Here is an 11,960-nt window from a genome sequence, read left to right as displayed (position 1 = left end):
CCAGCAGTTTTCCAATCCCAAAAAAATAATAATGATAATTTGTTGTCATGAACAGTGTTGTAAAAAAAGCTGCAGACTTATCAGATTACTGTGGATATGTGTCATATATATAGTTCTTCTCTTCCAAATGAACAAATTACAATCCGATTCTCTAATTGGGAGGCAATTGATCCAAACCCCTCTGAGTGGAGTGACCCACTTTTCGCCATCTATTGTTATCAAGCACACTCAAATCGAAACTGAAATGTTGATTCTCTTCAATGGAGTGGTCAACTGTTTCAGGATAAGAATCCAGCAAAGGAAGCGATAGAATTCCGATGTGGCTGAGCAAAGCTGCAAGAGGAGTGGTGACTGAAAAAAAAAATGTTCGCTGATGCTCTGCCAAACAGAGCAGAATGAAATTGCTTCAGTAGCACACACAACATGTACACACAGAAAAAGCTGATATTATACAGCACCGTATGGTAAATACACACAAGTGCATTCTGCAATAACAATCATTTTAGCCCAAGATTTTTTTCTCTCTCGAATGTTATTTTCATTTTCATCCCACAGGTTGAACAGATGGGTCCAACGGAGGTCCAACTGATAATACATCTCATTTGATGCCAAGCTATTTTTGTTATCTTATCCTGTTCCCTTCGTGAACCAAAAGGGGCGGACTGTGAGTCCGCGTTGCGCAATCACGAAGCTATGGAGGCTTTATTTGTATTCAGAAGTATTTTCCTTAAAATGGCTAACACAGTGTGGCAACGTGATAAACACTATAAACTTATGCGACTGAGCCACACGCACACACACACACACGCACACACACACATATATATATATATATATATATATATATATATATATATATATATATAGCAAGCAACAGATATTTGAAGAGTGGAGAAAGACAAAGAGCAATACTCACGAGCATATATTCTTTATCCTCTGCAAAGAATGTCTAGTATCACCATATTTTGAGACCATCTCAATTTACAGTATATTGAAATGACTGTGCATTTAAGAACCTAAAGGACCAGGAACAATGTACATAGAATCAACACAAAAACAGTGTTATTCTTTTACTATCTTTTTATTCAAGTCATGACTAACTGACATAGTATAATTTACCACCATGGAAAGTACCTTAGAGAGCAATGCAAAAACAGGAAATTGGGGGCTGTACTAAGCAATGCTGAGCAAAAATGAAAGTAAACCCCTTTTCCGTTAGTCACTGCAGAACTCCTGAATTGGCAAGATGGCTGAGTAAGTAGTCCTAACATTTAACAATAAGTATATTATTAACTGTCACTAATATATTGTATTTGTATTTTCAGGTTTATCTGTATCCAAATAAGCATTGGAAGTTGCATCGTGACCGGTTCAATTGGAATTTTTGGTGTGGCTCTGGTTGTATTGGCCGCTGTTGCAGCAGGCGTCGGAGCCTACGTGTACTTCCGTAGGAGAGACAACACTGATCCCGTCTAAAAATCTCTCTCTTTATTGACTTTGCTGTATCCTAGTAAACATTGAAAGTTGTGTCCTGACCGGTTCAGTTGGAATGTTTGGTTTGGCTCTGCTTGTATTGATCGTTGTCACAGCAGGCGTCGGAGCTACATGTACTTCGGTACGTGATCCAACATTGATCCCATCTAAAAGTCATCACTATACCAAGTTATGATTAATTTTCTTATTTCTTTTTAACTTGTGTTTTAAATGGCAAAATTTGGATGTTGACAGGCTTCACCACTGGCTCACTTGACAAGATTTTAGTGCTGAGGATGAGACAAACTTCTCTCAAGATAACCTGGTGGAACAAAATGATGGAACTCAACTGCTTTCACTTTCTTTTTTGTCAATGATTCACACTGTAACAACAAATGCGATTCGGATTTCCTGCTTTCTGGCCTGATGTCAATTGGTAAACGGTGTGACTGCATATTCAAATAAAAATGTGGGGTGAAAAAAGGTCTCAGCATTCTATGAATGTAGACAAAAAGACGGCCGGAAACTTATAAAAACAATTTTTAATGAGTCAAGATTCCTCAACTCGTAAACACAAATATTTTACAGGCATTTTTTTGTTTTGTTTTTAATGCTTTGATTGATCTGATTGGGCCACTCTGCAAACACAAACGCACACACAATGATCGGTCTACAATGAGACTACCGGTCTGGTTTTTAACCGTTGCGCTGCCAATCCTGAACCGAGCACACATCTATTTGCGTCCGCTTAACACGACGCTTGAAGCGTCGGTTCGTTCAGCTGTGACTCGATGCCGGAAGACCGGGCTGAGCTGCCGTCATGCCATCGGGCTGCGAGGACGGATCTGGAGAAACAAAAGAAGCGCTTAATGTGTGCCGGAGGTGACGGCGGTGAGAACACAAAAGTAAGCAATGCTCACACATGCCATTGGGTGCTCCGGGGTGGCGGGGGGCCATCGCCTGCATTTGTCCTCCGCTGGGAGTGATCCGGTTGGCCATGGACTGACCTGAACGAGGCCACAATGGAGTCTTGTGTGTTATCTTGGGAGTTTAACCCCTTCACGAATGCGTCCAATGCGTTACTGTGTATTGTAGGCGTTTGCTGATCGTTTTCACTTCTCTGGCACGTTTTTTATACAGTTGGGGGGGCTAATCTGTAGTTAAAGGGTTAAAGTGTGTACCAGAGCAGCCTTGGGAAACACTGCACTCATTTAAAACAAACCTTATTCTCATATACGCTAAACTATTAGACAGATTGATAAATGAACTAATAATATAAATTCATTCAATCCCAAAGATGTATTTAATGTATGTCTTTAAAAGGTCCAGCCATTCAGTCCCCTTTTCTTATTTATTCTTTTCCCCCAAACGTAGGAGAAAAGCAGGATCTGAAAATTGCTAGCACAGATTGAGTTCATTTAAAGGGATAGTTCATTTATTTTGCCATTTTCAAAACTAAAAGGTTATTGCCTTTAAAAAGACATTTTCCCCCTTTTTCAGTTGACTGAAAACAACACCACCAAGGATCAGGTAATCACGGTTCACTGATATTTCAAAATAATCACTTTTTAACTCTTTAAAGCCAGCTGTTTACAAAAAAAAAATAACCTGCCATTTTCAATCATACTTACTGACCATAGTTTTGTTTTTTAATAATCCAACCAGTCTTTTCAAAACCTATAATATGATAAAAACAAACAAAATAAAGTAGTGGACGTCAATTGACATGGATGGCATTCCTCAGTAGCGTTCCCATTGACGTCCTTTCACGTCAATGGCGCTCAAAGTGTTGTGGACCATCCCTGACTAAAATAAGATTGAACAACCCTACCAAAAATACTTTGTCATCTACATTTTCAGCAGTGAAAATTGTATGTTTTGTCTATGACTGTAATAACTAATATTTTTCATGTGCGATTTAAAATCGCATTTTGCCACTTGCAGTTGACAGAAAATGACTTCAAGCTCATGTAAAAACAAATCACAACCCAGCAGGCAAACATCAGAAAAAAGGTGAGTGGTGGTTGCTTGTTACCCAAATCTTGAGACCCTAATGTAATTTTCAGTTGGAAAAAAAACTTGCTCTGACTGTTCTAACCTGAATGCTGCATTGTGAATCCTGGCTGGCCCTGCTGCTCCCTCTGCTGGTGAAGCTTCATCTCAGCCTGTTTGAGCTGCTCAGTATGGAAAGACTGTCTCTCCGTTAGAAGCTGCTGTCGCTGCTGCTCCAACTGCAAAAATAAAAGAACGGGCCAACAAATGTCTAATGGTCACAAATCCAGAGAAGAACACGCGTGACTGAAAGCCGTCATTTACTCACCGCCTCTTTCTCGCGGTCCATGATGGTCTCCAGTTCTTCAAAGTGCCTCAGTTTGATCTCCAGCTTCTTCATTTGGGTCTCCACCAGCAAAGCCACCAGAGACTTGATTTTTCGCTCCTCAACTGCTGCCAAGTGCTGTGTGAAGGACAAATAGGGTTTCTTTGTCGCCAAGAAACTAACCGGCCGATGATTACTGGTGGCGGTCTTTACCTTGGCCTTTGTGGCAGCGGAGGCCAAAGCGGCCGCTGCTGCCGTGGTAACAGTGCTCTCGACCAGGTCCAGCTCCATCACTGCTCTCGCCTCATCGCCTTCTCCATCCTGACGCGGAATTCCATCCTCCTCATTACCTGGCCCTGGAAAAGTGTAAGCTTTTCTTTCGTTTGTATATTTTATGAGATTGAGTCCGTAAAATGAGATTTTGGCAACAAAAAAAAGGACTCTGAAAAAAAATGACCTCAGGTAAAAAGCTTTGTATTTGCCATACGAAGTTTAATTGCAAAAAAATAAGATTGGCATTTTTTTTCAGGCGTTTTGATGCACTTGGTTATTTTTTTCAGTCTTAGATTAACCTGTATTAATGCTGTAACAAATAGTAAACAGTTGGAAGTTAAGTCATACTTCTTTTTTGTTTTGTTAAAGTTAATCATGATAGTTTTATGTAAAATCATACAATTTTTATAGATAATTTTATTTATATTCGGCACAACGAAAGGGGGGGGCGTGAAAGGTTTTCTCTTTCCTGGTGGGGCTTTGCAAAATATATGAAGTTGTTATTAGTAACAGTTGGGTATTAGTATTAGATAATAGTAATGGTATTAGTATTAAAACATTTTTATTTACAGAGAAGACCAAATAACACAATTGCACATCATAACGAATCACCAACTTTGATTTTTTTTAAATCAACATATTTTTTCAACCTAAATTTATGAATTTTTAGACAGGTTCGCCCCCCCCCCCCCCCCCCCCCCCCCCCCGTGATGTCAGACCCACAAAATACACATTTGACTCAAAAGTGATCAGTAGCAACAGCAATCATGCCAGGATGTCAGCATCAAAATGTCCACTCATTTCCGGCTACCAAAACAAATTAATTTATTTAGCGGCTATTTTTTGCCATACTGCACTAAACGCTGGGATGAGAAATCACACGGCGTTTTAATTTCAAAAGATCTTGTCCCATCCCTAGAAAACACTGTACCTAAATGAATCCTTTCGCTTTCCTCTGCATTCTCTCGTTTGACTCCTTCCATTTTGGGCACGATGGATTCAACCAGGAGCCCATCGGCATTGACAGCAACCTGCATTAGGGCCGAATGGCACACATCAAGTAGCAGTATTTAAAAAAATACAAATAAAAATTGCGTTCGCTGGTCACCTACCTGATGGGAACCGGTGTTCATCTGCAATTGTGAGGCATCCATTGAGTCTGAGGGATGAAAACAATTTTTTATCAACCATATCAATTGCATTTGAATGAATAATCCTCTCACCAGATAATTTCAGTTGGTTGCAGGGCATACCGTTTAAAGATTCTTCCTGAACTTGTGAAAATTCCTCTGTGTACAAAATCAATCTTTAGTCAGAGCACAGCGAGTTAAAAGGACACAAATGATTTCTGCCACACATCTCCTCACCCAGCGCGGCCTTAGCAGCAGCTGACGCCACCCGCGGATCCACCACTGAGGCCAGGAAGGCCACAGTGCTCATCACGGGGTTCTCGGATTGGCTGAAGGGCACGGGCTGGTACGCCAGCGGGCCGAGGGAGGCGGACGAATCCTCCAGGTACGGATCCTCTATAGGCAGACGGAGGAAGTGGAGGATGCAGTCATCCTGCGTTCTGGAGCCCACGTGCTCCGATACTTTATTCCAGTCGTCTCGGTAGACCTCCAAGGCCTGTGAGGAAAAAAAAAAAAGGTTGAACTACATCTTCAGGATTGTTATATGATCAAGGGCCTGACCGGGCCCTTCAAATATCCAACATTTGCCAATTATCTTAACCATATGCTGCAGTTAAACACAAGTAACACTGGTGCCATTATTTTTCATGAATATACCACCTTGTATCCTTAAATGCATCATAAGTTCATTCTATGGAACTGTCATCCAAAACAAAGCAAATCTTTTTTATTTTTACAACCAAATACAAAGATGGTTGTGCAAGGAATTGACCTTGATGTCGCAATTTGTCTCAAAGAACAATCAAATATAAACAGATTCGGTGCCAGCTATTTTCAGAGCCTGCTTTATCCACATTTGAAAAATAAATAAATTACTCTAAATATGCTCCCGGAACTGAATGTATGGACTACATAAAGACGTCTTTGGGATGGAATATTTGGGATGTGAGATTCAGTTTGCCAACTATTTTCAGATCTTTCTTTCCCATATCATTTGAAAAATAAATAAATGAAAATACTGAATATAAGGGCCTGGGTTTGGCTGTCAGGGCTAAGTAAAGACCTACAAATATGTATTTGTGATTGAATGAATTTTTTAAGGGCAATGTGGCACGCAATGCATTCTGGATACTGACATAAAGTTGTTTATTTTATTTTATTTTTTTACAATATATCTCCAGTTGACCACAGATATTCACAGGAAACAGGTACCTCGTAAAAATCTGTGTATGATTGACACCCGTTGAAATACATTCGGGTAAACAAATGTTGTTTTAAACTATTTTCATTAATCGTCTGATCAATCGGTAACTGTATTTTTTCTGCAAAACTCGAGATTGCCTCAAAAAATCGGTATCAGTTGGGCCCCGTGAACATTCTTAAAAATAGACTACTCTTACCTCTAATAACAAAAGCGTCTCTTGCTCTGTCCATTCTCGTCCTGCACAAGCACCCTTTGTCTAAGACAAATGCAAAAGAACAATAGCAAACGTCAAATTGTTAAAAAAAAATGATTTAAAAAAAAAATGCAAAAATGTTGACGAAATACATTAGACACGAGTAACAAAGAAAAGAAATCTGTAAAAGTGAATTAAAACAATTGCTCTTGCTGAGACCTTTGGGTGTTTCTTGGCGTAAACGTCCATGCGCAATCCGAAATTCTGGCAATCAGAGGGCTTCTCTCTGCTCTTTTCTGGGAAGCACAACATGTGCTGTGATGCAGTCACCTGGAAAAAAATGAGTTTAGACAACTAGAACTGATCTAGGAAACGAAATGTTGAGAATGTGTGTGATTTGACAAATTATGTCAGCCTTCATAGCAAATGCAAGGAATACTTCTCAGTAATTTTTTGCAAAGCCCCTCAAGGAAAGAGAAAACATTTTGCACAGCTCCCCACTTGCTGCGGTGACTATATATGATCATTATCGATGGAAACTGTGTAAATATACCTAAAATTCTATTCTTTTTAACATTAACAAAAGAAAAAAAGCAATTTCAATCAGCTTTCATCAAATGTTACCTTTATACAGGTTTTGTGGCGGTTACAGCTTATTCTAAATCTGAAAAAACTTAAAGTGTATAAAAGAGCCTGAAATAAAATGAACTAAAATAATAACTGAAAAGTTTGATGCCCATTTTTTTTTAATGACTGAATAATAATAAATATAAATTGATCTGGAACTTAACACCAATATCTTAAATAATTCAACCTGAAGAAAACGGTCAAAACATTGTGCTATTCTTTTTCTCAAAATGACATTAATCATTAACTTGATTTTGAGAAAAAATCATCAAATGTTACCTTTGTACAGGTTTTGTGGCGGTTACAGCTTATTCTAAATCTGAAAAAACTTAAAAGTGTATAAAAGAGCCTGAAATAAAATGAACTAAAATAATAACTGAAAAGTTTGATGCCCATTTTTTTATTGACTGAATAATAATAAATATAAATTGATCTAGAACTTAACACCAATATCTTAAATAATTCAATCTGAAGAAAATGGTCAAAACATTGTGCTATTTTTTTCTCGAAATGACATTAATCATTAACTTGATTTGGAGAAAAAATGTCAGCGATTGAAAAAGCTTAGAACTCCCGCCAAAACTTTGAGATGAAAGCGCCACTTGGTGGCATGGATGCGGAATTACACTACATAAAGCATCGCCATTGCCCCACTATTTAATAAGGACTGGTATATGTGAATTTTGAGATGGAAAAATGAATGTTGTAGTAATACTGTAAACATTTAAAAACTGTATGTTGTAACACTTATTTGCAGCAGAATTTTCCATGTACCTGGAGTGGCTTATGTTGTAGAGGGGCCAACCCAGTGGGTGTGTCTGCCAATACGTTAAAATGGGGAGTAGGCGGGGGTCCCATGGGGAGCGGTCTGCTTTCTGCATCCACCTGGTAGTTGATCAAACCCCACTGCTCTAAAAACGCATGCACCCTGAACACAATAATGACCACAAATATTTTTAAGTACTCCTAAGGGCGCACGCACACTTACGGCTTGAATTCAGTTGCGTGTGCGAATACCTCAAAATGGAACAAACATCTCCGGTGAGATTCCGCCGGCAGGATGTTGAACTGAGGTATTCCTGGGGGTTGAGTCGGTATGTGTCCACCATGAAATTACGATAGGCCAGGTAGCTAAAATATACAAGATTGGTTTTGTTTTGATTTGTTTCTACTTGACAGTTCCGTTGCCTTTGATTGTGTCACTCACACTTCTGGTGTTTTTGACTTGTTCTTTCCGTTGAAGAATTCAGGGAGTGCGCGTTTCTCTATTGAGTGGATGCTGAAAAAAACATATTTGGCGTAAGGACAGTAAAATATGTGTCATAGCAAATAACTAAACTTTTCTCTATCTTTTTTCACCTGTTGTTATTGAACCAAGATGTGTAACTTGGTATTATAATGTGATGCGTTTGCTCAGTGACATTTTCCTCTCCTTCTAATAGACGAGGAATCTCCACTCTTCCCTCATCGTCCTCCTGGTATGGAATCCACAAACAAACACAAACGCAACATCCACTAGTTATTAACATCATGAAAACAACTACATAGCAATTTTTGCACTTGTATAGCATAAAAAGAATGCAATGTATTTTAACGCCAGCCATATTTACCCTTCCGGGAAAATCGTCTTCCTGATCATCTAAGAGAGAAAATGTGTAGTGTTTAGATTTTGAGATACATATTTTACCGTAGAAATATAACTATTATGCCATAAGTCATCATAAGAAGCACATTTACCCAGGTCAGCCATGATACCTCCTTTGACAGGTGTATTCTCACTGTCTTTTTTAAAGTTGACTGCAAATGACAGAATAATAAATAAGAAGAAAATAAGATGAAAATGAAATACACACATAATACACGAGGGTTCTGTCGATAACAAGGGGTAAAATGGCCGCGCTTTGAGATGGATAAAAAATGATCCATTTTGTTGCTTGATTCGTAATATGCAAACGCAAGATTCATCAGTGTTTAGTGTGCGGCATAGACCATAAATATTATTGTAAAGACAATTTTTTTACTTGGCTTCCCCATTAAACATATACTGATCTGCTTTTTCTTCTTACTTGCTTTTTAAGTGCAGCACACACAATAATAGAGGTCAGTCTTTTATCGTAGATTGTACAAAACTTTTACCAATCTTGGGTAATACGATCTCCTCCATGTTTGGAACAGGAGTTGGGTCCTCCATATCTTTGGTCAGGTCCTCCTCTGGCTCTTCTTCCAGCTGTCCACGTCGTCTCCTACATATAAAAAGGAATTAATCATGGAAGTCTCCAACAGCTTTATGGTAAAAAAAAAAAATGGCGTACCCTTTTTTCCCTTTCCTCCTAGCTTCAGACGACAAGGGAGAGGGAGAACGTCTTCTCTTTTTGAAGGGAGTGGATTTCATGTCCTGGCATAGAAGGAGTATTTTAAGTAGAGGTGCAATTATTAATCTAAAGCTATCAAAATTTCACAATTAAGATTAATGAGTAAACATGAAACAACTATTTTAATTAATCTTGTAATCGTTTAGAGCTATCATTTAACTTCAATTGGTCAAATCTTCTGATTTCAGCCTCTTAATAATAATTATTCTCAAAACACACCTGCTCTTCTCGTATGTATATGCGCTGTCGAAGAATAACAGGTAGGTTCCCTTCATTCACACAATAGTCTTCCTCGTTCATCCATTCGTTGAAAACATCGGTGTCCAGAACGAAACCAGCGTGGACCTGGAGCACACAGCCACACACAAATCATTATAATAGACAAAGAGAAAAAAAGCTAAACAAAAACATTCATTTTGGTAACGTCATTAATATGTGCTGTTCACCTTCCAAGGTTTCTCTGGATGAGGAATCTCCTCAACATCTCCATTGACATCACTAGATGGCAACCAGCTGTCAAAACTAGAAAGCGAAAAAAAAAAAAAACTCACAGTGAATGTTTTTGTTTGAGAATCAGATGCATGATCATGTGTGTACCTGTCAGGGTGCATGCCCCAGTGCACCAGGATATGACTTTGTTTTCTCATGACAGGGCGCATCCATTCATCTGAAACACAAATACATAAAATCAAATCATGTATAGCTTTTAGTTATTACATAGATCTTTTTTTTCCTACCTTCTTCTATTGATGAGGGCAAAGGATATACATGGTGACTAGCCAGACTTCTGTCCACACTAACTGTGCCCTGGATAAAAAAGACAGCACAGATGAGTCAGTACAAAATGGTCACTGATGACCTATCACATGCTCAAGCAAACATTGTGAGCCAAATTTATTTCTGGTTTGTCATCACCGGCAGTGATTGATTTAATAGGTTACACAAAAATACAGCATTTAAGAACTAGGTATGACAGAACATCTCCATTTACTGAAAGCTCTAGAGTAAGAAAAGCCTAAATTAAGAATAAAGTCAATAACGGATTGACTGTTTCATTTCAAGTTCTTTCAAAATGCATGTAAAAGAAAAATATCAAAAATATAGCATATTCCTTTTTACCTGGTGCTTTGTAACCACACCGCTAATTCTACTAGCCAGCTCCTGATCCAGTGAAGGGTCCAGATATACCACTGGATGTGAGAAAATATTTTGCTGTTGACACACACACACAAAAATAAACATTTACAACCACCATCTTTTTGTTTTTTTCTCTGCTTAAGTGTGTCATTACCTGTAATAATGTTCTTTCAATCATATCAAACATTTCAACATTCCTCTCATTCCTTGAAGGATTTTGAAAGTCAAACCTTCGCCTGTGAAAAAAATAGAATGAAGGGACACTTTTTTTCAGTACACAAATAAGCGAAAAGATTATGTGGGCATGCTATGCAACTCACCAGCCTTGCTCAGATTTGAACTTGTAAGCAGTACCGAGGATGTGACCGAGTCCACCTCCTGGACGCAGGTCCATGAAACAATGTGTCTAAAAAGTGTTAGAAGTTAAACATGCCTGTCAGCGGTGTGCTAAAAAAAAATATAAAATATAATATAATATAATATAATATATATATATATATATATATATATATATATATATATATATATATATATATATATATATATATATATATATATATATGATAGTGAGAGATCATCTAATATGGATTTGTGGTAATGATGTCTTGAGTCTTACGGGTATTTTGTTGCGGGCAGGATTTGGAACTCGTCTGCCAAATGCATCCTCTTGAAACTGGAGGAGCTGCAACGTCACAGCAGCCAGTGCTTGGCATGATGGAGCATCTACTAACACAGACTACACAAAAGATATTTGATGAGTATGAGAGGGGGTGCATAATGATTGTCAATCACGGTTGCTGCATTTACTTCAATATTCGCCACTCTAACTGTTAACCGTTGGTGTGATGCAGAATCAGATTTCAGTACCGATTCGCAGTTTCAATTGTGTTCGTTAGAAGAAAATGTTGATGAAAATGTTATCCTATTAGAGATGTCTGTTTACATTCTGCAGGAAGGAGGTGGCTAGCTTTTTAGCTTCGAGCTAACTACCTTTTTGTAGTACTTCCCAATCCACTGGCGCACTAGCTCCAGCTGAGCCAATGTGTCAGGACTCTCCCAGAACCAGGCTGACGGAGTGCTGTCTTTTTTCCGATGTGCGCCAAACCCAGAGCCGGTCTGACTTGTCCCTGGATATTCAAGGCTCGTTGCTCCGGACATAGCGAGAATAAAACACTGATTATCATGAAAGGAAAACAGAACAAAACTGGCTAGCGCGCATTGCTAGCTTCGGGAA

General features: G+C 38.6%; 1 protein-coding gene and 2 long non-coding RNA genes across 3 annotated transcripts; 2 read left to right on the top strand and 1 right to left on the bottom strand.

Annotated features, from left to right (window-relative positions):
* Positions 1–1,203: 1,203 nt before the first annotated feature.
* On the top strand, positions 1,204–1,950 carry LOC148406483 (uncharacterized). The gene is made up of 3 exons (XR_015863956.1): positions 1,204–1,254; positions 1,326–1,615; positions 1,729–1,950. It is a non-coding gene; the product is annotated as an uncharacterized LOC148406483 (long non-coding RNA).
* A 47-nt stretch (positions 1,951–1,997) lies between these two features.
* On the bottom strand, positions 1,998–11,960 carry smarcc1b (SWI/SNF related BAF chromatin remodeling complex subunit C1b). The gene is made up of 28 exons (XM_088404664.1): positions 11,717–11,960; positions 11,343–11,462; positions 11,047–11,132; positions 10,881–10,962; positions 10,709–10,801; positions 10,327–10,396; positions 10,187–10,256; positions 10,036–10,111; positions 9,809–9,934; positions 9,530–9,612; positions 9,354–9,460; positions 8,955–9,014; positions 8,828–8,856; positions 8,577–8,692; positions 8,425–8,496; positions 8,235–8,348; positions 7,992–8,145; positions 6,810–6,920; positions 6,594–6,653; positions 5,431–5,689; positions 5,287–5,352; positions 5,176–5,222; positions 4,995–5,094; positions 4,004–4,146; positions 3,794–3,928; positions 3,572–3,704; positions 2,394–2,480; positions 1,998–2,318 (listed from the first exon to the last, which is right to left on the bottom strand). Exons 1-28 carry the CDS (start codon positions 11,882–11,884, stop codon positions 2,251–2,253), a joined length of 2,835 nt encoding a protein of 944 aa, XP_088260790.1. The 5' UTR covers positions 11,885–11,960; the 3' UTR covers positions 1,998–2,250.
* LOC148406482 (uncharacterized) lies at positions 2,157–10,764 on the top strand. The gene is made up of 5 exons (XR_015863957.1): positions 2,157–2,378; positions 3,418–3,486; positions 3,627–4,156; positions 5,435–5,578; positions 8,660–10,764. It is a non-coding gene; the product is annotated as an uncharacterized LOC148406482 (long non-coding RNA).

The sequence above is a fragment of the Hippichthys cyanospilos genome, chromosome 21, assembly GCF_059441005.1.
Source record: "Hippichthys cyanospilos isolate Australia breed blue-spotted pipefish chromosome 21, RoL_Hcya_1.0, whole genome shotgun sequence".
Classification (NCBI taxonomy): domain Eukaryota; kingdom Metazoa; phylum Chordata; class Actinopteri; order Syngnathiformes; family Syngnathidae; genus Hippichthys; species Hippichthys cyanospilos.
Note: the sequence above shows the minus strand (reverse complement) of the source record. Positions and strands in the feature narration are given on the sequence as shown.